The 24,555-nt window shown below is 55.3% G+C and overlaps 2 protein-coding genes across 4 annotated transcripts; both read left to right on the top strand.

Moving 5' to 3' along the window:
- The first annotated feature begins 429 nt into the window (after window positions 1-429).
- Window positions 430-9,932, top strand: ST6GALNAC4 (ST6 N-acetylgalactosaminide alpha-2,6-sialyltransferase 4). Its single transcript, XM_090022906.1, has 5 exons — window positions 430-758; window positions 6,239-6,424; window positions 7,202-7,614; window positions 8,852-8,959; window positions 9,743-9,932. Exons 1-5 carry the CDS (start codon window positions 747-749, stop codon window positions 9,930-9,932), a joined length of 909 nt encoding a protein of 302 aa, XP_089879032.1. The 5' UTR covers window positions 430-746.
- ST6GALNAC6 (ST6 N-acetylgalactosaminide alpha-2,6-sialyltransferase 6) lies at window positions 9,868-24,538 on the top strand. Of its 3 annotated transcripts, XM_090022909.1 has the most exons (7): window positions 16,796-16,984; window positions 18,757-18,819; window positions 21,891-22,070; window positions 23,135-23,221; window positions 23,327-23,532; window positions 23,995-24,102; window positions 24,197-24,538. In XM_090022909.1, the coding sequence occupies exons 2-7, from the start codon at window positions 18,805-18,807 to the stop codon at window positions 24,384-24,386; spliced, it is 786 nt and encodes a 261-aa protein (XP_089879035.1). In that variant the 5' UTR covers window positions 16,796-16,984; window positions 18,757-18,804; the 3' UTR covers window positions 24,387-24,538. The 3 variants fall into 3 exon arrangements, with proteins under 3 accessions (XP_089879034.1, XP_089879035.1, XP_089879033.1); XM_090022908.1 differs by lacking the exon at window positions 16,796-16,984 and adding an exon at window positions 9,868-9,920 and having other exon boundaries at window positions 23,135-23,532; XM_090022907.1 differs by having other exon boundaries at window positions 16,797-16,984; window positions 23,135-23,532.
- The last annotated feature ends 17 nt before the right edge of the window (window positions 24,539-24,555 follow it).

Genomic DNA, 24,555 nt, shown 5'->3' with positions numbered 1-24,555 from the left:
TCACCCAAAGCCTGGCCGCGCAGCGCCGGGGGCGGGGGCGGGGCGGGGCGGGGCGGGGCCGGCGGCGCGGTTGGCTGCGCTGCTGCCGGGGCCGGCGGCGGTTCCGGCCGCGCTGCCGGGACGGGGACGGGGATGCGGGCGGCGGAGGCACGGAGCTGACGGCCCAGCCCCGCGGGGGTGAGTGGCGGGCCGGGGTGCACCCCGGGGCAGGGCGTGGAGAGCCGCGCCCAGCCCGTGCTGCCAAGGAGGCCGCCCGGCCTCGGTTGCCAGCGCTGTGCGCCCGCCCGCTGTCCGGCTCCGCGGCGGAGGTGGCGGCGTCTTGGCCCCCGGGCGGGCGAGGCCTGGCCTGGCCTGGCCTGGCGCGCGGGGGGCGAGGTGCGGAGAGCCGCCGGGGGGGAGGCCGCGGCGCCGCGGGCGACGAGCTCCGCGGGGCTTGGGGCGGGGGCAGGGACCAGAGCGAGGGGTGATGTGGAGCGAGTCCGGGGGCTGTGAGGACGAGGAGTTGTTTAATGGGATCTGGGCCTGAGCGGGGCAATCTCAGCGGGCAGAGCCATCCTGTCGGCAACCCTCGACGTGCCTCCCGGGGCTGACTGCCCAGAGGATGGGGTGGGTGACAAAGTGCCCTGGTGCTCCTTGTTTCCTCTGCCCCGTGTCTGGTTTGCAGCCAGGTGGCTAACTCGCTGGAGCTTTGCTGGGTGCAGTCCCTGAATCCCGAGATGGACCTGTGACGAGTCAGAAACCGAAGAATGACGGTGTTGGTAAGTAGCCAGACCCCCTGACCTGGTGATAGTCCCGCACCTTGGGACTGTAGCCTGTAACATGTGGCAAAATGGTCTAAGATCTGTGCGCTAAGGAAACGCTCTTGACATCGTGTCGTGGGTGGGGGCCGGGAGCGGCTGGTGTCTTGTCACAGTTGATCAAAACTTATCAAGAGCTAGGGTGGCCGTCGCAGAGGACAGCCCGGTTGTCCTCTGCCCTCTATTGATATGAAACCCGGCGCCTTTATGTCCTCTCTTGAAGAGAAAAATAGAGGACATAAAGGTGTTGGGTTTTGTATCAATAGGGGACAGAGTAGCAGAAAACCAGAACATCCTCTATGATGGCCACCCTCTCAAAAGCGTTGTTGGACAGGCATGTCATGTTCACGTTCCAGGGTGGCGCTAGGACTGCTGACCCTCCCTGGGAAGGAACCGCGAAGACGAGGGAGGCTGTGGGGAGACGAGGGGCTGAGAAGGCCGTTAGCAAGCAGGCATGCCTCTCCTCTTCTCCCGTATGGGACGGAGCAGTCTCTCTGTCTCAGGAATGGGCTACAATAGACCGGGCTGGCAGGGAAAGCTGAGGGAAGATGTCACAAAAGCAGCTGGATCTTGTTTCTCCCTATGTGACTTTAATGACTAGGTGTCTGCAGGCCATGTCACAGGATCTGCCATTTCAAAGGCAAAGCTTCCCATTCCCAAGGAGTGAGAGTGGCAGGCACTCGCATCCAGGACTTACCCGCTATTGATTGCTTGAGCGTTACACAGTATTTGGAGGAGATGTGTTTGCAGAGCAGGTAGTCCTGCTCTCTTGGCACAGTGGCTTATTGAGCAAAGCCGTCTTTGAAGAGTTTAACATGGAGGGGGTGGTGCAGGGCCTGCGGGAGTTGAGTAACCTCCTGCAAATCCAAGTGGGCAACCTCCTTCCTGCCTTCACGTTCCTCCTTCAAACTTGTGTCTTCAAGGGCTGCGGCAAGTGCTCATTGAGCCAGACTGTCCCTGCTGTCTTGTTACTCTGCTTTCCATGCTTTCTGCCTCCCCATTTGTTTGGTTCCCCTGTTGTGTTGCCCTGTAAGCTCAGTGGGCTGGAGATGCCTTTTGCATGAGGGTTCATGTGGGGTCTGGCACAGTGGGGCTTCACTTAGTACTGCTATAGAGCGCAGCATGCAGTCAGTCCTGGCTTCCTTTCTTCCCAGGAAAACAATGCGAAGGAGCAGACTCTGCTAATATATGGAACAGAACAACACCCCCCCCCCCCGAAACAGAATTGCCTTACCACAAACATCCGGGGTGTCCCTAAAAATAACCTCAGCATTGCTTTATTTGCAGTAGTGCAAACAGTAACAAATATAGCCAGCTCAGTAATGCAGCTTGGAGACGGCTCGCCAGGTCAAAGAACCCAGAAAAACAAATGGTGCGAACTGCAGCAAATCCAGCAAACTGAGTCACAACAAGGCGCTTCGGGCAGTTCGGAAAAGACAGGCTGTCTTTCAAGAAACAATCCGTTGTCTCAGTTTGTTTGTGAGCAGCTCTTCTATTTGGAAAAAAACCCAACAGCCTGAGTCCTCATGGAGAGTCTCTTCCATAAATCAGCCAAATGTGTTTTGAGCGTTGTGTGGATCAGTTGCTAAGATGGGTGCTCGGGTACCGGCATCTTTAGCAGCATCCTTTGGGGCCTCTGTAGGCCCTCCTGAAAGTTGGCTTCATACTGCCTTCAACATCTGGTGCCTCATACCATAGCAAGTCTTTGCATATATGCTGAACTATATTGTGGGAGCTCTTCCACTGTTACTTGGCTATAGCACGATACCAGTGGAAGCAGGTGAGTGCCGGTATTTGGTGTCACATTTTTCCAGGTTTTGTTGATCCTACGTAATGGGTCCAAAAGTGTTGGTTTTCATGGCTTTGTCAGCAGACGCGTCTGAGCTGGTGCCTGAGATGATAATCATCTGCACAGCATGGCTCTGGTAAAGTGCCGACTGACTCCTTGGTCACCTGGCTGAATAGCTGCAGTGGTGTTAGGGGGTAGGAAAACCAGTTTTTGTGCTCTTAAGTCTCCCAGCAACATTGGCTGGATGGGCACTGCAGTTAGTAGGAAATGGGAGATTGCACTGTGCTTGGTTCACCTCATGGTTGAAGTCTCCAAGCCCAGTCACCCATGGGTTTGTTTTTTTTTAATTTGCAGTGTAAGTGACTGGGGAACTGCCTTTCCTTTCACATGTCTGTGCTCCTGTAATTCCCGTTTCCCTGTCCCTGCCCTAATGCAGGATACCAGTATGGTCAGTCTGCCCCTTGCCTTTTTTACAGCCACTGATGCTGTCTGATTTCTAAAGTCATGTGATGTGTCTGGAAGAGCTTGTAGAAAGTGCCTCTCTCTGCTGCTGTGCAATGTCAGAGGCTGCACTCAGTCTTCTGCTTTTCCTTCTAAAACTGACCCTGATGTGGGAACATCTCCAACTTTGACATGTGTAATCCCCTGTGACAGAGCTGCCTTGATGTCTGTGGCCTTGCTGGCTCTCGGGCAGGGTTTTCATTTTTCTCATACCTGTTGCTGCTGCTTCTCATGTCCTGTCTGAGATGGTTGATGACAGGTATTTAGCAGAATTTGCAGATTCTTGAGAATCTGACAGGGCTGCAACATGAGCGCTTCTGCTATGGGCTTTATGGCAATTGCTGACCATTTTGGTCTGTCTGGCTCTAGTCTTGATCTTGATGACTGGGAGCATCCCAGCCTTGCCATTTTCTTGGTTTGGCTAATTTGTGATCCAGCCACTTCAGAATTTAGTGCTTTTCTCCAAGGGACGTGCCAGTCCTCCTTCCCCTCTTCCTTTTAGACTTGCCGAAACCATGATTCAAGATAGTGGTTAACTCAGCACTGCTTGATCTTTGCAGCAACAAAGGTTCAGCGAATCAAATATCTTTTTGTCCTACTTTTGGCTTATGCAAAAATATGGGTAAATGGAAATATGTGAAAAAATGATGTGCAAATAACCAGGTGAATTAATGGTTTTGGTCTTGCATGTTTTCCTGTAAGTAACAAGACTATGCAAATAACAGGATGCAATTCATCAGATTGTGCTGTATTTTGATTTCTCTAATGTGCCTTCCTGAGGTCCTGGCGCTCTGTGGGTGCATCTATATGAAATGCTACTGCACGGTAGCTTGTTGCTACCATGCAGTAGCGTTGCCAGACACTAACCGTTTGGCGACGATACTGCACAGTAGTAATGAGCTGTTGTACAGTAATTTGTTGCTACAGCGCAGTAGCATCTGGAAAAAAAATGTGCAGTGATGGTACATTTAGTGCTTGCTTATGCAGGTCCACTGCTACAACTGCGCAGTCCACACTTGTGTAGAGGAATCCACCACAACCTTCCCAACTCCCAAGTATTCAAAGCCCTCCTCCATCAGTCATCTTGGGTCCAACTCGCTCCACCCCACAGTGCTGTTCTGTGCCCCGGAAGATGACGCATCTGGGCATTACCCTCCACTGCAACGGCTCTGCTATCAGCCCCTTTCTGTTGAAGCTGGAAGCGCTCAGCAGATAGCAGCTGTGATCAGACCAGAGGTGGAGGGAACATCCAAGTCATTTAGAGCATGGAGTGGAAGCAACTTTCCAAACACCCCGTGATGCTTGGGCACAGGGCATTTCAAAGCAGAGAGCACTGAGGAAAGCCTCCTGCTCTGGCTGGGAGTAGGGTGGTTGGTTTGTCCTCCCCTTGAATGCTGTTGTGGGGGCCACGACTGCTGCTCCCACATGGCTGTTCTGTTTCAGGCTGTAGTGGCTGCAGGCTGACACCCTAGAGCAGTGATCCTCAGGTGGGGTGCCCTGGGATCCTTTTAAAGCTGCGAAGTATTAGCACGACCAGGTGTGCAAACACCTACATGTGATTCATGAGGTAAAACCAGAGGCTTCCAACGGGAATCCAGAGTGTCAAAAACCCACTGAGCTGTTTAAGAAATGTGTTTCCAGTCATGGTATTTGTTTACGCCCTGTTAAAAAAAAAAAAATTAGTTTTGGAAATGGAGTGCTGCTAAATGCAGACACGTTATGGAGAGGCACCTGGAGTAAGTGTGAAGCAGGTTGAGAACTGCAAAGGACATCTTTATCTGCAAAGGACTTGTGGAGAGGGGTGTGATTAGTGCCGGGGCTGATAGTGCAAAGCGTCCAGAGCAGGTTCCTTACTGTGATCCTCTGATAGACAGCCTAGGGAGTGGCCGCTTGAGCACAGGCAATGGCGGGACCCATGTGGCCCTGCGCATGTGCTCTGCTCCACAGGTCAGCCTCCATGGCCTGCCTGTGTGCTAAGACTGCCAGTGCGGGAGGGACAACTGTGCTGATCCAGTGCAAACTTGTCACACCCTGCATGTACCAGGCCTTACACACTGCTCTTTGCTCATTCAGTACCATTCTTCCTCTCCCTGACAGCCATGGTTTGCTTGCCTGGCTGTTGCCAGACAGGAAATGAGTCATTCTGAAGCAGCTTCTGTGCCAACACTTGCCAATTTTGGCTTGCAAGCAACGGTTTTGTATTGAGCTGACTTTGCTGTGCTGCCCATCCCCTGGCCGGCTCTTGGGAGCTGAGCCAGGGTCAGTGAAGCCTGTGGTTGTACGAGGAAGCTAAGCCAGAGGTCTCTGCTCTGAGAGGGAAGTGCTCGCCCGGCAGGGACTCCCTGCAGTGTACGCCCTGCCCTCCTGTCACTGGGATGGGATACCATGTGGAGGTGTTACAGGGGAAGGAGCCTTGTCCTGTGGCAGGCGCAGGCAATCTGGAAGGGGGGTTCTCAGCCACAAACCCACTGTGTGACTGCAGGAGGCCACTTACTGCCCCACAGCTTAGCTTTTCTTTCCCTGGGCAAGCAAGGATGATGTGACCTTGTGAGAGCGCTCTGAGCAGAGCACACAGAGCAAAGCGCCCTGACAGAAGTCCCCACATGAGTTTTCATGTTATAAAGATTGCGGAAGTGTGGAAAACCCCAGTCAATCTCTCCCTAAGCCCCTACTTCTATTGCAAAATATGGCTTCTCCCCTGCCTCCATTATTCTTTAGTTCATCAGTTCCCAGTCTGTCTGGGCTCATGGCTCTACTTATGTGAGCCAGTTTCTTGCTGGGACACATGACCCCACATGGGTTCCTGCCATATTACCTGGAAGCCACTGCTCCAGCCATATCAGCTGGCTCTTCCCTTCTCTCAACCACATTGCAGTGAGGGGCTGCAGTGATGCTATGTCCGGGTAAATAAGCCTGGAGATCCTGCATGAGTGAGAACCCCCCCCCTTTTCCATCCTACAAGACAGAGGGGTACCCTAGAAGGGAGAGGGGGGACCTGTTGGGGAAACACAAGGACCTGCTGTCCTTGGCGGTGTTCCCTAGAAAACCTGTGCTGTAACAACAGTGTGATGAGAGAGCCCCTGTCATCATGGCACAGTTGTCCCCTGTGCTGGGATCAGAGCCCTTAGCCCCCCTTGTCCTTTTCTTTCAGGTCCGTACGTTCGTGACTCTGTTGATTGTGGCTACTGGTACCATCCTCTGTGTCCTGCTCTGCCCGCACTTTTGTCTGCAGCACTGTTGGCTGAGCTTCAAGCCTGGGGAGAAGCAGGAAAGTTCCCGGCTCACCACTTCCAGCACCCGCAGCTTCCAGGGCTACAGCCGCGTTCCTGATGGAAAGGTGAGTAAGGTACTGTTAATACTTTTCCAGGTGAACTGGGGAGTGTCAGTGGTTCGAGCAAGAGGCCAGGCATCTGGGTAGTAAAGCACTGGAACAGGTTATCCAGAAAGGTGGCAGAATCTCCATCCTTGGAGGTTTTTAAGACCCAGCTAGACAAATCCTTGGATGAGATGGTCTAGTTGGGGCTAGTCCTGCTTTGAGCACGGGGCCTCCTGAGGTCCCTTCCTACCCCGTTTTCTATGATTCTGCAACTCGTGGATTCCTTTCCTTCTTGAGTCCTTTCAGTGATCACTTCCTCAGCTTCTCCCTGGTGAGAACAGATTGCATGTATCACTGTGCCTGGAAGGGGAGTGACCCAGTTAATATTTGCAAAGTGATTTAAGCTCCTAAGGTGGGAAAGAAAGTACAAAGTGTCAGCAGTGGAGCTCGTGTGGCCTGGGAAGTGGCAGATTGCTTTTGCTGCTCTCGTCTCCCCAGTGCGAGCAGTTCTCTGGGCTGCATTTTAGAGCATGTCCAGTGACATGACTGCAGTTCCTGTGTAGATGCTGCTTCTGTGGAAAGCCGCATGGCCTGGGTCAATGTTGGGGAGTTGCAATGAGGGAACCTGAGGTTTGACAAGAGGCCATGGAAGTGTCTGTAAGGATGGCATGGCTCTAAACAGCATGCGGTAATGGGCGGGAAGCTGTGGAGAGTGATGAGAGCCTGCTGCCAGCAGAGAGACGTGCCCCACTCTCTTTTCTGGTCTCTGGCGATTGCTAACGACTGGTCTTGCTGCAGCCACTTGTCCGAGCCCCGTGCCACCGATGCGCCATCGTATCCAGCTCAGGCCAGATGCTAGGGTCACGGCTGGGGAAGGAGATTGACCGAAGGGAGTGTGTGCTGCGCATGAACCAGGCGCCCACCACTGGCTATGAGGAGGACGTGGGGACAAGGAGCACCATCCGAGTCGTCTCACACACCAGCATCCCCTTGCTTGTGAAGAACCACTCGTACTTCTTCGAGCAGTCTTTGGAGACCCTCTACATCATCTGGGGGCCTGCCAAGGTGATGGGCAGGGAGAAGGTGGGGAGGACTTATAGGAGCCTCCTGAAGGTGAAGCAGATGTATCCCAGCCTGGAGATCTACACACTGACCGAGAAGATGATGGCATACTGTGACGAGGTCTTCCAGAACGAGACGGGCAAGAACAGGTGAGCAAGCGCCTCCCTCCCTCCCCCTCCTCGCACGGGTCCCCAGGCCTCCACATCACACCACTCACTGTGGTGACGAGTCTGTGAGCTCTCTCCAGCTGTGGGGTGTCAGTTCCTGTCCAGCACAGGTCAGGAGAGACTGCAAGTCATTGCCCCCTGCTTAAAGGGGTTTTTCCAGATCTTGGCAGCAAGGCGGCCACAGTGCACAAGGCTCTGTACTTGGCACCGAGAGCCCGCTAGTCTCCCACTGGGCTCTGTCCAGTTGGCGGTCTCAGGAGAGAAGTCAAGCACTGACTGACTGGGCTGGATGGTCGGGCAGTCTGAGGATGCTTGCCTTGCTGTAGCTTGTCCTATACTAGAGCTGTGGACAAACAGCGGTCATAGTCTCCAGAGCTGTCCGTTCAGCCTCATACAGCAGCACTTTGCTCACTTAAAGGAGAAAAAGGTGCTCAGAGACCAACTGGAAAACGAGTCTGAGGACATTCATGCATCCTGCTGGTGCTGGTATTTTTCTGCCTGCGTCCTCCTACTCCTGGTATTGAGTTGGTTTCCTCCAGCCTGAATGCAAAGACTATTTACAGGGGCATGGCCTTGAACTTTGCACTACAGCTTCTCCAGAGGAAATGAGCTTATGGGTGAAGGACTTGTTCCGCTCAATTGGCTGCTGATACAGTACGTATAGTATCCACTCCCCAGCTCTCACCCCCACTGCAGATGTCAGTTGCTTTGAACTCCCCTCCCTCGTGCTTTCCAGCCTTGTCTCATTCGGGTTCTGCTGGAGCTTGTTCCAAGGTTTTATCTGTGCTGCATTATCTGAGTCCCCATCAGCTGCTCCCCAGTTAACACCAGATCTCAGCGGCTGGGTCGGCTCCTGCAAGATGCTGTGTGCTCTTGGGACAGAGCCCATGGGGAAGAGGGAATCTGCAAGGAGATCTGGTCCCCAGTGGTACTAATCAGTTGGGTGGGACTTCTTATTCTCTGCAGAGAGCAGCTGTCCTGGGCTAAGAGCCAGTGCCCTTTCTCTTCTTTGCTTCCTGCTGCAGTGACTGCTCCAAATGCCCATGCCCTGAGCCAGTCCAGGACTGGGCAGTACTGTCAGCTTCTTCTGTGGAAGTCTCCAGGTGCCAGGGGCCCCTCCTGCAGTCTGCACCTCTGCTGTTGCGGGGCAGGGGAACCTCATGGAGCCACCCCCCTCCCCTGCAATTGCCCTCCAGCTCTGTTGCTTTGTGCCTTGCAGGATGAAGTCTGGCACCTACCTAAGCACTGGCTGGTTCACCATGGTTCTGGCCATGGAGCTGTGCGAACAGATCCACATCTTCGGCATGATCAGCGATGGCTACTGCAGGTATGGCTGCAAGGGAGGGCGTGATGCTTTGCGGGTCCAGATTGGGGTTGCACGCCATGGCTGTCACACCAGTGCAGCAAGGTCCAGAGTCTTCCCTCAAGTCTTGGCGTGGAATCTAGTAAAAAGAAGCCGAGACATGTGGGGAGATGCAGGCAATTGAGAACGCCTGGAGATATGGGGGCTGCTGAGGAGAAGGTCCTCGCCCCATCCGTAGTGAGATGCGGGGGTCTGGAGTCCAGGGCTGGGGAGCTTTCTCAAGGGTTCCTGTCAGTGGAAAAGGCAGTGTGCAGCAGGGACACAAAGTGAGTAAGGAGCAGGTTGCTGGCCACAGGCAGAGCCTTGCTCTGAGTGGAGACTGTGCCAGCTGGAGCCTTGGAGCTGGGCCAGGGGAGGTCATGGAGGAGGGCCCAGGGCCAGCTGCAGCCTGAAGCAGTGAAGGGCTGGTGGGGTGGGGGGGAGGTGGGTTTCCAGCAGGGCCGGCATTTCTGGCATGTGGGAAGAGACTGCTGGTGCATTCCTCTGGCCCAGCCCTGTCCTGGGGACAGGACTTGTCCCTTATCCAGCCTGCTTGTAAAATCCTCTACTGCTGAGGCTCAGGGAGGGCAGGATGCACCCCCATGGCCTTGTGTAGCTGTGGGATCTAGAGTCCCACGTGCCCAGAGAGGAGAGCAGAGATCCCTGATTGCAGCTGGCCCCTGAGGGCTCTCTGCTCCTGAGCTGTTCAGGCTGGCATCTCCCTCACCCAGGGAGCAGGAGCTGTAGGACCCCCCCTCTTGTCACCAGGGAGAAGAACCACCCCACCGTGCAGTACCACTACTTTGAGAAGGGCAAGCTGGACGAGTGCCGCATGTACCTGGTCCACGAGAGAGCCCCGCGTGGTGCGCACCGCTTCATCACTGAGAAAGTTGTCTTCTCTCGCTGGGCCAAGCGGAGGAACATGGTCTTCATCCACCCCTCATGGGTGGGTGGGTAGGGGGGGGCGCTTACCAGCCATACTAACCTACAAAGGCATGTTTCAGGTGGTGTCAGGTGCCCACTCTTTCCAGAGGCTCTGTCTGTGTTGGAGCCTAGCACCACAGGGCCTGGCCTCTCTGCAGGTTTGATCTTTGGTCTCTGCTCAGGCAAGGTGCTGAGCTGGAGGGAGGCAGAGAAACCCCAGGGTGCAGTTCAGAGCACTTGAGGCCTCAGCTGGAGGGAGCCTGCATCTCATAGGCCCTCAGTGTGCTGAGCTGTGGCCCGAGGAGCTGCCTCAGAAATGTTTTAATCTTTGATAATGTTTTAATCTGGGCTGGAATTCATCACTGTGCTGCAAAGGCCATACCCCGCTCAAAGTTCACGTGTGCCCTCAAGCCCGGAAGGAAGGATTAGGGCGCTGGCCTGAGACTCAGGAGGGGTGGAGGTGAAATCCCAGCTTTGCCTTAGTTTCCCTGTGTGATCATGGACAAGTTATCTAGGACCTGATCCAGGTCAGTGGAAAGACTCCCATTTATTTCGATGGGCATTGGCTTGGGCCCTTAGTTTCTCTTCCCATTTCAACTCTTCTGCTTGGATGTAGTATCTCTCCCTTCCACCCTCTTTAGACTGCAAGCCTCTTACCATCTGTACGTGCAGCACCTAGCGCACGGGGGTCCTGATCTCTGTTGGGGTTTCTGAGCCACGCTGATTCCCATGGTCTTGCATAAAGCAGCACACGAGGCTTGTGTGGGTGATTTTCCTCTACTGGAAACATAATGGGGAGTGATGACTTTTCAGTGCTCTGATGCTTCCTTCAGTTTCCTTCTAAAGCTTTCTCTTGTTTGGACTCAGCCAAGCAGAAGGAAACAGCCTGTTAGCAAGTGGTGGGTGGTACCTGCTCTGCTATTCACCTGAGAGAAGAGGCTGCTCATCTCCCAGTCAGGGCAGCAACTGTCCTGGTGCCAGCCACATTAGAAAGGGCACCTCTTCAAACTCTGCATTGTGGGCTGGCAAGCTGAAGTTTACATTTCTTGTCTCAGTTCTGTTTCCAAGTGCAGGGAGTTTTGACCTCATGCTCTGGTCTGGGCACTTAAGGGTGAGTCCTATTCTTACCTTTCTAAGAGTTTGAGAAACATGCATCTCCAAGCACTTTGCAGTGTCCTAGCCTGCCCCATGACCTGAGACCTCCATGGCCTGAATTCTCAGAGAGGCAGTGGCTTGCTGTGGACTTCAGTGGCATTGGCAGCTTTTTGCTGCAGAAGAGGTGCCAGCCCCAATAGTACCCCGAATCAATCGCACTTTAAACCTGCAGGTATTTATTTAACTGCAGCTGAGCACAGCCACCCTGGCATCCAGTGGGGGAAGGCCCTGGGGCTAGATTCTGTCCCTTTTTCCTGGGTGGGTCCCCTTCAGGCCCCTGTGTTGCCTTTGTTACCAAGTGCCCTTGGATTGATACCAAAGCACCTGGACCTAATAAAGTCCTTTTAAATTTTCTGATCTCGCAGCATTTGTGCAAACTGGAGGAGTTTATTTGCCTGGGCTCAGTCAGAAAGGTCCCACATGGTCCTACTGCTGTCCTTCAGCAGTCTTCATCCCCACAGATTCTTCTGCTGCTGAGACTCCAGGCCTGTGTGCGTGTGTGGGGGGGTGAGATGCTTGCTCCTGCAGAAACTTCTGCTCTCAGCATTCCTTCCCAACACATGACTAGCATTCCTTCAGCCGTTTCCTGTAATAATCCATGCTCGGGCCGCCCATGTGCCGTGCCTTCATGCAGCTTGGGTCTCTGCCTGCTCCCTCGTGGCTGTGCGACAGGAGGAGGTGGGGCAGGCTAGTTAATGGAGCCTTTGGTTTAACTTGCCCATCAAGTTGGATTCTCCTGCCATCCAGCCCTGGCTTGTCTCTAGCAGGAAGCAGGACGTAGACAAAACCTGCTCCATGATGTGGCCCTTTAAGCTCCAGGTGATGGCTGAAGGAAGAATAAAGGCACTGCTCAGAAAGGATGTGGTTCCCAGGTCCCCCAGTAGTGCTGGAGGGGAAGTAAGGGGGAAAGGTATCCAGGCTACTACCTTGTTAAGGGCCTGGACTGATGAGCTTTGTTGAGTGGGGCAAAGCTCCCCTCCTGGCTAGCCCTGGTTGAGTTATGAGTACAGGGTTGGATACATTTTCCTCCTGTATCCCTTACAATGGGGCTGCCTTGCCCTGCCAGGGATCACTGGTATCCTGGGCTCTGCTGTGAGGAGATGAGTTCCTGGGAGGCCAGGGCTAGACCATGATCCTGTGAGGGAGGCTGTGGAGATCCTGAGTTGGGGTAGAAGTGGAGAGGCTGGGGAGGGTAGGACAGGAGACCACCCCAGGGGGAGAATCTGTTGGATGTGAGGGTTTATGAGAGGGAAACTGAGGCAGGATTCTTCCAGGCATTTCCCAGCCACAAGGGAGGGCCCCAAGGCACTACCCATTCAACAGCACCAGGTCACCTTGACGCCAGGGGCTGTTCCTAGCTCTCTGCCTGTCTGGAAATGCCAGCCTTGTCCTGAAGTGCAACCTGATCTGATGTCCTGTAAGGGGAGCACTTCGCAGCTCCTGGATGATGCCCTGGGATCTTCATTTACATTTAAGCAGGTGTCAGCTGGCACGTGCGGTCAGCTCCCCCACTCCTGCCTCCCTGGGGAGTGGCTCTGCTACAGGCTGGCTGTTTGGAGCAGAGCCCCTCACTTCCGCCATGCCCTTCTCCTCCCTGCTGCGTTGGCAGGGCCTGTTGAGCCCAGACTGGAAGTTAGGGCATGTGGTTCCCCTGGAGAAAGAGGAAGTGCACAACAGCCTGTTGTCTGAGGGGAAGGAATTCAGAGACGGAGAGCGCTGGCTGTGGTCCGTGTTCAGCTCCCTGGGTACAGATTCACCCACGTGGCAGGGGAGAATGTCACATCTGTCTGTGGGAACAATGAATGGCCCAAGTGTCTTCAGCCCTTACGCTTGGATCCCCTTCCTGTTGGAGTCAATCATCACTTGGCTTCACTGAGAGCCAAATCGGACTCTTAGCTTGCTCGGAGACAGCCTGATTCTGCCATCAGTATGACCCAGCAGCTGGTTTCAGCCTGTGACTCGAGGAGGCTGTTCTCAAAGCTTGCTGCCAAGCCCTGGGGTGGGAGGGCGGCTTCCCAGGAACGAAGGGGAGGGAAACTGGTCTGTACTTCCTGCTGTCCTTTGCATTCCTGTACCAGCTCAGACCAAGGCCCCATTGTACTCTGCACACAGGCCCTGCCTCCAGGGCATTACACTTTTGAGTGAGGCTTATTTGGGAAGCAGAAATCTTGCATGGTGACCTTGAACTTGGGCAGGAGACTATGGACTGGGAGTGGAGACATCGCCCCAGCAGATAGGGGTGTGACATCCAACCCTGAAAAGGCACTGGACTGGGAGTCAGATAGACAGGAGCCCTGGCCTCTGCTCTCTCAGCCTCTACCCTCCTGCCTGGGAGGAGCTGTTTATTTGTATGAAAGTAGGGCTGAGAGGCTCTAATCAATGGTCCTGGGAGCTGACAGTAGGTAAATGAGTTGAGCACCTGCCTTGGTGTGTCCTGTTCTCCTTGATGACCTGGAAGTGAGCGCAGTGCACAGGGTGGATTGTGAAATCAGTGAATGAGACATGTAAGCAAGGTGGTGCCGGCACCTACTGTTTTCTTCTCGGGCATCCTCCCCATCCCTCCACCCAGGGCTAATGAGTCTGTAATGCCCTGGAGGCAGGGCCTGTGTGCAGAGTACAACGGGGCCTTGGTCTGAGCTGGTACACCCCAGGCAGTTAGACGGTGGATATTCTGTGCAGTCACTGAGGAGGAAGATACAGGAAAGAGGATCCCTGACTGAGCTGCTGGCCCCGTTCCCTGGGAACACTAACCATTTAAATATAGTCCTCCTCTGCTGCTCTCACTTCAAACAGTGGGTTTCCTGCCGCCTTCCCTTTCAGAGCCGCCATCAGACAGTATTGCTCATTAAGAAGGGGCTGGCCTTGGCTGAACGTGTCTGTTGTCAGCCAAGGTGCACATGCTGTTGCTTCACTTGAGACATCAGTCCTGTCTTGCGGCAGGAGAGTTCAGTACATGGTCCTGGGAGCTGACAGTAGGTAAATGAGTTGAGCACCTGCCTTGGTGTGTCCTGTTCTCCCTGATGACCTGGAAGTGAGCGCAGTGCACAGGGTGGATTGTGAAATCAGTGAATGAGACATGTAAGCAAGGTGGTGCCGGCACCTACTGTTTTCTTCTCGGGCATCCTCCCCATCCCTCCACCCAGGGCTAATGAGTCTGTAATGCCCTGGAGGCAGGGCCTGTGTGCAGAGTACAACGGGGCCTTGGTCTGAGCTGGTACACCCCAGGCAGTTAGACGGTGGATATTCTGTGCAGTCACTGAGGAGGAAGATACAGGAAAGAGGATCCCTGACTGAGCTGCTGGCCCCGTTCCCTGGGAACACTAACCATTTAAATATAGTCCTCCTCTGCTGCTCTCACTTCAAACAGTGGGTTTCCTGCCGCCTTCCCTTTCAGAGCCGCCATCAGACAGTATTGCTCATTAAGAAGGGGCTGGCCTTGGCTGAACGTGTCTGTTGTCAGCCAAGGTGCACATGCTGTTGCTTCACTTGAGACATCAGTCCTGTCTTGCGGCAGGAGAGTTCAGTACATGGTCCTGGGAGCTGACAGTAGGTAAATGAGTTGAGCACCTGCCTTGGTGTGTCCTGTTCTCCCTGATGACCTGGAAGTGAGCGCAGTGCACAGGGTGGATTGTGAAATCAGTGAATGAGACATGTAAGCAAGGTGGTGCCGGCACCTACTGTTTTCTTCTCGGGCATCCTCCCCATCCCTCCACCCAGGGCTAATGAGTCTGTATGGATCTTAGGTGCATTTACAAAAGCATCGTACTAAGGCAGCCCCAAATGAAGCACAGCTAAAGCCTGTTCAACAATAACGCTACCAAACTTCTGGAACACGCAGGGTTGCGCTTGCCCGTATCTACTGCCGAGGTGCTGGCAGTGCACTCGGTGCCAGGTGAGTGAGTTTCAGGAAGGCTGGGACCCTGCCTCAGATATGTATCCCTTGGCGGCACATTGGTCTGAAGGGGTGCTGGGCTCCTTACAGGCATTATGAAGCTGAGTCTCCTCTTTCCCCCTCAAGCTTATGACCATCCCTGTTATTTCACAGATGAGGAAATGCCATCCCATGGGGGCTAGTATTGCTCTTTCAGCCACTGGCAAAGTGAGACAGGAGGCCTGAGTTGCAATCCCTTTCTTTGCCCACCGCACCAAGCTAGGAATAGATCCCGGGAGTCCTGATCTTCAGTCTGTCTTCTGAACACCACGGCAGGCGCTCCTGGGAGGTGGTGTTTCTTAAGTGGCCAGTGCCCCCATCTGGCCCTTTGGTGACCTCAGTTCAAGGTCGAACCCTAGGGCTGCTTGCAGGGTGACTACAAACAACTGGTCTGAACTCCTGGGCCTCAGGGTCCCTGCAGGTGCGGATACAGACTCCCTGCATAGATCATTATGGGCCTGATGGATAAATGGGTGGTTGCTGCAGGGAGCTGGCTTGCTGCTTTTTGCTTGCTTCCCCCTCCTCCCCCGACTTGCTAAGTCAATGAATGTGCTCTGCGGTTCCTGGAAAGTTGTCCTCGTGAGCCTCTTGAGTTCCTGGCTCCAGACCCCGCTGCCTTGGCATGAGTTGTCATCTGAAGAGCAGGGCGCTTGGTGTGCCTGCAGCTCTCCTCCCCAGCCCCTTTGCCCCATTGCAGGGGTGCAGCTGTGTTCAAAGGGAGGGGAGGGAAGCAGGGCTTTCCTGGCGAGACGGGTGCTGTTTGCCATCTTCAGCTTTGCTAATGCATCACCCACAGGAGAATGTGATGTGTGGGGGAGCTCGCAGCGCTGCCATGGCAACCACGCTTGCAGAGCAGGTAGCCAAGGGGATCAGCACAGGAACGCGTGACGTGGGCGCGACAGCGAGGGCCTGTCCCGCACCAGCGGTCTCACCCCGGCCAGGCCGGCCTTGGGCCTGCAGGGCTGGGTAAGCCAAGCGCGGGTCAGGCGGGTGCTGCGCGTCCCGAACCTGCGGCGGGCACTCAGCCAGCACGACCCTGGAGCGAGGCGGCTCCCACGCTCACTGCTATTTATACTCGCCCCAGATCAGAGGCGGCTGAGCAGGATTCGGCTCGCCGTGGTCCAGCAAGGGCTTGCCCTCGCCTCCTGGCTGTATAACACCCTCTGCTCAGGGAGGAGATGGCGTCCCAGCGCGAGGGGCCGGGGCCGACTCACCAGGGCGTGGGACCGAGGCGTGGCGGCGCTGGGGGGAGCGACGGGACCTTCCCGTCGCCCCCGGGCACTTTGCGAAGAGCGATTAAAGAGGCTCGGCCTAGTCCGTTGAGATGGGAGATGCGTGATCTGGGTTTACAAAATCCTGAGGGGGGGGAGAGAAAGTCAATAGGGCTTTAGTATCGCCTCTCGCACCGTGCGAGAAGGGGGGGGGGTCGGTGGCACACTAACACGAGGAAGGTGTCTCGGACAGCGGGTCGCTGAGCGTGGCGCTCGCGTGGCAGACGTGGGGCGTTCAGCCAGACTCGCGAGGGGGTCGGACGCGGTCCTGGGGCAAAGGGGCATCGTCCAGAGGATGCTGGAGGCTGCCCTGGGGGGGGAACCCAGCTTCCCCTCTGCCAGGGTGCGGCCCGGCCCTGCCCCCCCAGGCCAAGCTCCGGGAGCCGCCTGCGGAGGGAGCCACGGGCCCGGGCAGGGTCCTCGGGGCAAGCGGGGGACGCGGCAGAGCCGCTGCCTCAGTTTCCCGGGCGGGCCGGCGGCGCTAGGACCGCCGGTGCACGGGGGAGGAGCGGCAGGCGGCGGCAGGACCGGCCGGGAGCCGCGGGCGCGCGCAGGTGAGCGGCGCCCGGGGCTGAGGCGGGCGCGCGCTGCAGCCGCCGCGTGCGGGCCCGGCCCGGCCCGGCGCCGGGCGAGCGCTGCCGGGCTGCCCCCCACCCCCGGGCACTCGGCGGAGACGGTGCGGCTGGAGGACCGCGGGGGAGACGTGGAAGCGGCGCCGAAAGCGAGCAGGCGGGTGTCCGCAGCGGGGTGCCGGGGGCTCGGTGCCGGGGAGGGCGCCGCGAGCCCCGCGTGAACGGAGCCTGCGCGCAGCCGGCCGCGGGGCCCGAGCCCGAGCCGCCCCTGCCCGGGCCGGAGCACGACCTGCCCCGTCCGACGCGGGAGGGGCGGCGGCGGCGGCGGGCGCGGGCCGGCGCGGGAGGGCAGGGCGTTATAGGAGGGGCCCGAGCCCCGGAGGGGCAAATCAATGGGAGCTGGGTGCCTAAATCCCTTGGAGGATCGGGGCCCAAGGCGACAGGCAGCGGCTAGCGCCTCAGATCTGCGTCTCCCTCGTCCTGGGCGCCCGCTCTGCACAGGCTGCCCGAGAATTGCCACGGGTTGGCCCGGAGGCCCTCTCGCCTGGGCTGGCCTCGCTGCCTCTGCCCCTCCCGTGCCCGGCTGCTTTGCTTCTCCGCTATTTACTTGAATAGGATCTGGTCCCTGGGAGAGGCTGGGTGGAAGCAATCAGGGGTGAGCGCTACCTTGGGACAGGTTTATGTTGCCCGATCACATATTTGTTTGAGTGGATTTCTCTTGGCGTCACGGGTAGGAGGATAATCCCCTTCCGAGGCTTAGCCCGCGTGGGATCATGCTGCGCTAAGCCAAGGGCTGGGGGCCAGCTAGCGCTGAGTTGCTTAACTTTGCAGGAGCTCTGTCCCTGCCAGGGAACGAGCCTGGGATGGGATTTCAGCAGGTCAGACAACCAGCCCTAGTACACGATCTTGTTATGCCAGTGCTGCTCTGATCTAGGGCTCCTTCCCCCAGTGCGAGCTCAGTAAGGAAAGTTGCAGCAAAGCCCTGGGGGGTGGAAGGATCTGCCCTGGATTGCTAAGTAGGGGGTCACTGGCTCCTCTGTCGTGTGATGCCTTTCTTCTGTGGCAGCCCCAAAGCCCTTCACAGGCGTTAGACAATGAACTTACTTCTTCCAGCCCTGCCCCCGTCGCCCTCCCCAGTATTTCGCAGAGATTGTTGTCCCCGTTTGCAAATAGGGCACCCAAAGCACAGAGGATTCAGGGCCTCACCCGAGGTTGCCCAGGGGCTCCGGCAGAATCGGGAAGCGAACCCAGGAGTCCTGGCTCCGAGACCCATGTTGCAACCCATAGTGTTGTGCTCGCTGTAACAGCAAATGACACAAGCTGCTCTTGCCTATAGCTAATCCAGCTTTCAAACCAGCACTCCTTTCCCTGGCTCCAGGGGCAAGGGTGGGCTGATGGGGGACGTACCTAAAGGTGCCCTAAATTCAGGTCCCTGCAATGTGATTACTGCCCGTCCAGGTTTCATTAAATGCTGTAGGAAGAAGGTCTGATCCCCAGCAGGTCAGGAGAGGTGGAAGCTTTTTTTACTCGGACCCTGGGCCTGAATGTGTTTGGGGGATAGAGCAGGAGGGATTGGGTGGCTTATAAAGATCAGACCCCAGTGCAGAGAGATGATAATGTCCCAGTGCTTGGAGAAAGCCTCAGGCTGTGATGTGCTGCCAAGCAGATGTCACCTGTCTGGGAGGGCAGCACGATGCCAAAATGCCTGATCCAAAGGCCTGTAAGACCCATGGAAAGGTCCCCCCCCTCCTTAAATTCACCACATTCAGGATCAGAGCACATGACTGCTTCACACCAGCATGGGGTGTTAGGCTGCCCCTTGCCTCTGCGCCCTGCATGCTGTGCTATGGGAGAGCATGGAGATCAGGTGCTGAGGACAGGAGGGGAGGATGGCTCTGATCATAACCGTGTCCCCGGGATTTTCCACAGGTGCCCGCGTTGTGCTGATGAAGACTCCATGCTAACGTTGGCAGAGACATGAGTAACAACACGGTAAGTCCTCTTCACGAAGCAGCCCTGCTGTCCTTGTCCCGGACATCCATCCCGGGCCTTTGGACAGTGTCATGGACCCTCCCGCCCACAGGTAGCAAGCGTGCTTCATCTGCAGGACATCCGCACCTGAGTGGTCCATGCAGTCCTGCATACTATAGGGACCCTCCCTCATAGATGGAGGGGGCTGGGGCCCAGGGCTACTTGGTAACTTGCTGAGTACCAGCTCCTTCCAGCTCAGAGCTGGCTTATCGGCTTCTATGGGGACTGAGGCAATGCCTGGCAGCACTAGCCACTGAGGGTGAATATTCTCATAGCTGAGCGAGGTTTTGCCAAGTATCATGGCTGCTGCTGTGAGATCTTTTTTCCTAAGTGAAGCCAGCTGAATGAGGCTGGAGAAGGGTCAGGTGTTTGGGGTCTGGACTTCGGTCATCCCTAAGCAGCTGGACAATGGCTCCCTCTGCTTATCTGCCTCTTGGTGCTTCCTGAACCTGACTTCTTCCAACTTGAAGTGAGATCCCATCCCTGGCATGCAAAAAGAAGGGAGACAACATGTAGGAGCCACCAGACAGTGGGGCAGGGGCTGAGCGCTGATGGCTCTAATGCCTGGGGATTATCAATTTAATCGGTTTACCTGGGGCTTATAAGCACGCTGCAGGATCAGTTGAATGTGAGACTTCTCGTGCAAAGCTTCGACCAGCCAAACGCTTCTCATAGCCAGGCAGGTCTGATGGATCAGGTGTAAGGATGATCACAGCAGCTATCGGGCGAGCTGGCCCATGCACATGGTGCCCAACAGACTTCAAAAAGGGAATAGCAGAGGGGTGGCTGTGGGGAGAAACAGACAAACAGGCTGGGTAGAATAAAAGAGGCCCCAGTCTGCCATGGGGCAGAGGGGAACGTGGCTCAAGTAACTGGCTCCCATCTCTGACTGAGCCAAAGACTGGGAGGGAGCAGGGAAGCAAAGAGCTGGCGCAGAAAGTCCTGGCAATTTGATGTTAGAGAGACTGGCCTGTCGGTTCAGAGCTGGTCGGCAGTGGCATAATTCTGCTGCTGTGAAAATCTCACCAAAAGTCCCAGTGCCCTGAAGTGCCAGCTCCTAAACCCTGCATAGTGTAACAGGGGAGACTTTGCCCCACATGCTGCACTTTGAGACTAGAATCCTTCTCTTAGTTATTAAAGAAAAATATCCAAGCTTTAAAACCTCACATTTTACTTATGCCTGTTTGAGAGACTGCATAACTTTCCCCCTTTCGAACTGGCTTTGGACAGTCAAATCAGCCAGGTCAATCTCTCATGTTTCTCTCCAGTTTCCCTTTCTGGATGTGGAACCCTGGAAAGAAGCTATTTGTGTTTATGGCACCGGAAGCAACGTGTCTGATGTTTTAAAAATCATTTGTAATTGAAATATAAAAGGAAAACAGATGTGCCTGTCTGTCTGCGTGGGTTTGCAAGCACAGCCAACATCCATGGGTCTGCTTCTGCTTACAAGCTGACATCCAGTAACCTAGCCCCAGGGATTCTGGCGCATTTGAATTTCCTGAGGACCGTTAGACTGCCTGGGTCTGATTTACATAGTCTCTTATCTTGACTTTCAAACCAGTACCTGGTCGCAGGTAGCACTGACTGCTGCTTCACACCCAGCCCTGGGAATCAGGACTCCTGGGTTCTCCCCCTGGCGTGTAAATTCTAATCTCTGACACCCCAGTTATTTACCCTGAAAAGTGGGGGTAATGGCAATATTTGGCCAACTTTGCACAGCCCCTGGAAAGCACCTGCCAAAAGGCACTACATAAGGGTGAAGCATTATTGTTGAGACAGGAATGCACAAAAGCATCAGAACGTTTCTAATTTAGGAGGCTAAATTAAAAACTAAAAATCGGCCAGATTCTCTCTTTCTCTCTGATCTTTATAATTTCCATGGGTGCCTGTGTGTGTGAAAACTTATCCACTATCTATAACGGGTACCTTCATAAGAGCTGGCTAACATTCCCTGCCCTCTTGTTCTTGCCATCGCAGAACGTCTCGCTAGCTGGTGCTCACGCTGGCATTCTCCTCGGAGGGGCCAAGGACCAGCTAGGTCCTGGCCACTGAACTTTCCCTCCCAGTCCCTATCAGTCACAGCCACTGGTGGGAGAGCTCACCCGGCTGCTGCCCGCTCTGTCCCAGAGCTGGGTAAGGTGGATTTCTGTTGCTGTGTTACTGCGTATGCCCACCCTAGGGTTTGGGATGAAAGTTTGGGCATGCTGATAGGGGTCTGGACCACTGCTGCTGGGGCACAGGGCACTGTCAAGGCAGTGGCTGGGCCCAGCTCTCTCAGTAGCTGCCAGCTCTGCTAGGATCACACTGTGCTAATACAGGCAAGTGGGAGTACAGGCCTCTTCCTGCCCTTGGCCTGCATGTGGTCCTTGTCCCCTCAGCAGCACCAGCACCTCCTAGCCACCAGCATCCAGCACTGGCTTTGCTGCAGGTCTCTGGAGTATCCCCTCAACCCCATCCTGTATGTAACCCTCTCAATCCTGATTGCTTTGCTGCCATAGACCAGACTGGCCCAGTAGGTGGTTGGTGCTCAGAGGCAGGTGGCTTCAGGAGCTGCTGACCATGATAGACAATTACGGGGATAGGATTTTAATTTGTCTGGAGTCCAGTCAGGGCTTTGTTGCAGGGCAAAAAAGCTGTCTGCAACAGAGCCCTCCGTTCATATATATGTATCTGTGCATTGCAGCAGAGCTGAGAAGGGATGGTTTGGGCTTGGCTGCCTGGTAAGTAAAGGCAGTGTTGTGCTTCCTGGGCTTTTTGCTTCAGGGGAGTGAGATCCCAGAAAGGGGGAGCAATAGGGGCTTTGTGAGGGGCCTTTACCTCCCGGCTGCAGAGCACATCTTCCATGCAGCATTGATTTTGGAGGGGGGACTTTGTTTTTTGTGTGTGAGAATGGGACCCTGTGTCCTGACTGTCAGAGGTACTCAGTGGGTGGGTGCCTAAAATTGGAGGTTCTTGAGAGCTGCGGACCTGTCTGAGTGCTGCCCCTGGGTCTGAGCTCTTTTAATCTCACTCTTCCCTCTCCCAAACCCCAGGGCCAACACACGGCGATCTTTGTGGTTCTGTTTGCTCTGGTCATGCTACTGATCATCTACAGCTCCAACAGCGGGAACGAAGTCTTTCACTACACAAACCTGCGGAGCAAGTCCCATCGTCCACCTAACCTCAAGAAATGGGGGCTGAAGAACGGATACCTCCCTGTATATGGAAACAAGGTATGGGGCATCCAGCTGAGGCTCCCTCATGTTCCTGCCCTCACCGGAGGAAGGAGCTTTGCAGACTAGCTCCAGGTTGAGCTTGCAGGAGTTCCACGCGGGGGCTCAGCAGATTGGTATCCCTTGGCTCTGACAGCAGTTAACAGTCTGGTGCAGTAGGAGCTTAAAGGAGCTTTCCTTGCCTTGCCTCCATGCCACCCTGCACTGCTTGTGCTTAACAACGGTGCTGTCTGAGGGACTGAGGAGCAGAGGCACTACAGTGCAGATTGCAGCGTGTCTCAGATGGAAGTCTGACCTTCAAGCTTCTTCCAGCCGCTGCTCTGAGCAGGCCCTTGGCTGTTGGGACTCCTGGCTTCTACTGCCATCCCACTTGCTAACTAGCCCTTAATGAGTTATTGTGCCTGCCTGCGCCCCAGTCGGCCCATAGGTCAGAGAGGGGTAATAATTCACAGACATATTAAAAGGAATTGTTAATTAATTCTGCACAGCAGGCTGGACTTCTCAGATGCTTATCGGGAGCCAAGAGTAGTTGCTGCGTGCAGAACAGCCCTCTACTGCCTGCAAGCAGAACTGCCAGCCTAAGCCTTGCAGAGCCGTTTTTTTCAGGCAGAAAGCAGGGTGGACTAACACGGTTAACTTCCTTTCTCAGTTATGTCTGGAACAGCACTGCTGTCCGATCGGATTCCCTTGCCCCGCGGTCCCTGTGCACACAGACAGAGCAGGTGCTGCCTCAGAGCACTTCCAGTCTGAGTAGGCAATGGAAATGTTATCCTCAGCATCTTGCACGCTAAGAGAGGACTATGGAAACACTAGGAGAATCCTCTGGGTTGCATTGGGAGTCTATGGCAGAGCTGGGAATTCATTTCTCGAGTCCCCATCCAATACCTTATCCCCTCACCCTTCCTGCTCCTGTCATCAGCCAGAGGGTTTCCAGGAACTTGGGGGCACAGACCGTGTCTTTGGGGAAGAGGGCTGCTGCTCTGTGCAGTGAGGGTGCAAGGGAGTGGTGAAGTGCCAAAGCTGGAAGCTGATAAAGTCACTGCTGTCTCTTCTTTCTTCCCCAGACTCTGAATTCCCACTGCCACCAGTGTGTGATCATCACCAGCTCCAGCCACCTGCTGGGGAGCAAGCTAGGCTCAGAGATCAACCAGGTAGAGTGCACCATCCGCATGAACGATGCCCCCACCACCGGCTATGAGGCAGACGTGGGCAACAAGACCAGTTTCCGCGTGGTGGCTCACTCCAGCATCTACCAGGTGCTGAAGAAGCCACAGGAGTTTGTCAACAAGACCCCGGAAACCATCTTCATCTTCTGGGGGCCACCCAGCAAGATGCAGAGGAGCCTGCTCAGGATCATCCAGCGTGTCAGCATGTCCTTCCCCAACATGTCAGCCTACGTTGTGTCCCCTGGTCGTATGAAGCAGTTTGATGACTTGTTCAGGGGAGAGACTGGGAAAGACAGGTACTTAGGGGCCTCCTTCCTGACCTCTTATTTGGTGCCATCAGCATCCCAGCCTTACCAGTCAGCTCCCACCCCACCAGCCTGCCCACACCCCATGCTGCTGCATTGTTACCTCTGCTATATCACCTTTCATCCCCATGACAAGAAGCCATGCAGTTCTCTTGCAGCCACTCATCTGTCTCGCTGTCTGTCACTGGATTCAGAGCTGACAGGAGGATCCAGGCCCTTTGGATTGGTGGGGGACCTTAGACGAGCAGATATGGAGGAATGGTGGGAGCAAGGCTTTGGTGTAATTCTGTTTCATCCCATTCCTCTGCCCCCAACTGGCTTCTCCCTGTCTCATCTCCACTGTTCTGCCTCCTTTTATCCCCTCTCCTCTCTTTCTCTGGCTGACTCTCTTTCTCCCCTTCTCTTTCTCCCTCTGTCTTCCCTTGCCTTCACTCATTCTTCTCTGTCCCTCAGGGAGAAGTCCCGGTCATGGCTGAGCACAGGCTGGTTTACCATGGTCATTGCTGTGGAGCTGTGTGACAAGGTGCATGTCTATGGCATGGTCCCTCCTAACTACTGCAGGTAAGGCCTGAGCTTCTGTGTCAGCCACCTCACTTTGGGCCCCAGCACTTTGCCCTCACCCAAGTGGCTCACCCTGTATCTCTATCCTCCACAGCAAGAGGTCTCAGCCCCACAAGATGCCATATCACTACTACGAGCCCAAGAGTCCGGATGAGTGTACAATCTACATCCACAACGAGCGCAGCCGCAAAGGCAACCACCACCGCTTCATCACTGAGAAACGGGTCTTTGCCAGCTGGGCAAGCCTCTATAACATCACCTTCTCCCACCCATCCTGGCCCTAGGGGCTTTGCCAGGGAACACAGAGTCAGTCAAGTGCCAAATGTGACTGGTGTCAAGAGCGGGATGTCTCTGACTCAAAGGGAGAAGGTCTGTGGTACGAACCCTCTGAGCCAGGGGCTCAGAGGTAAGAGAGGCCACATACTGCAGACCGCTGCTATCAGGATTCTCTGT

Source organism: Crocodylus siamensis, chromosome 11 (genome assembly GCF_052110815.1).
Source record: "Crocodylus siamensis isolate JL-2025a chromosome 11, ASM5211081v1, whole genome shotgun sequence".
NCBI lineage: Eukaryota > Metazoa > Chordata > Crocodylia > Crocodylidae > Crocodylus > Crocodylus siamensis.
This window is presented reverse-complemented; position numbering and strand designations above follow the sequence as displayed.

Excerpts from the sequence above, each read along its gene's own strand:
- ST6GALNAC4 (XM_090022906.1), top strand. Across the intron at positions 6,425-7,201 it reads GCCGCGTTCCTGATGGAAAG|CCACTTGTCCGAGCCCCGTG; the intron begins GTGAGTAAGGTA and ends GTCTTGCTGCAG. Across the intron at positions 8,960-9,742 it reads ATCAGCGATGGCTACTGCAG|GGAGAAGAACCACCCCACCG; the intron begins GTATGGCTGCAA and ends TCTTGTCACCAG.
- ST6GALNAC6 (XM_090022908.1), top strand. Across the intron at positions 22,071-23,134 it reads TCCCTGTATATGGAAACAAG|ACTCTGAATTCCCACTGCCA; the intron begins GTATGGGGCATC and ends TTTCTTCCCCAG. Across the intron at positions 24,103-24,196 it reads GTCCCTCCTAACTACTGCAG|CAAGAGGTCTCAGCCCCACA; the intron begins GTAAGGCCTGAG and ends TATCCTCCACAG.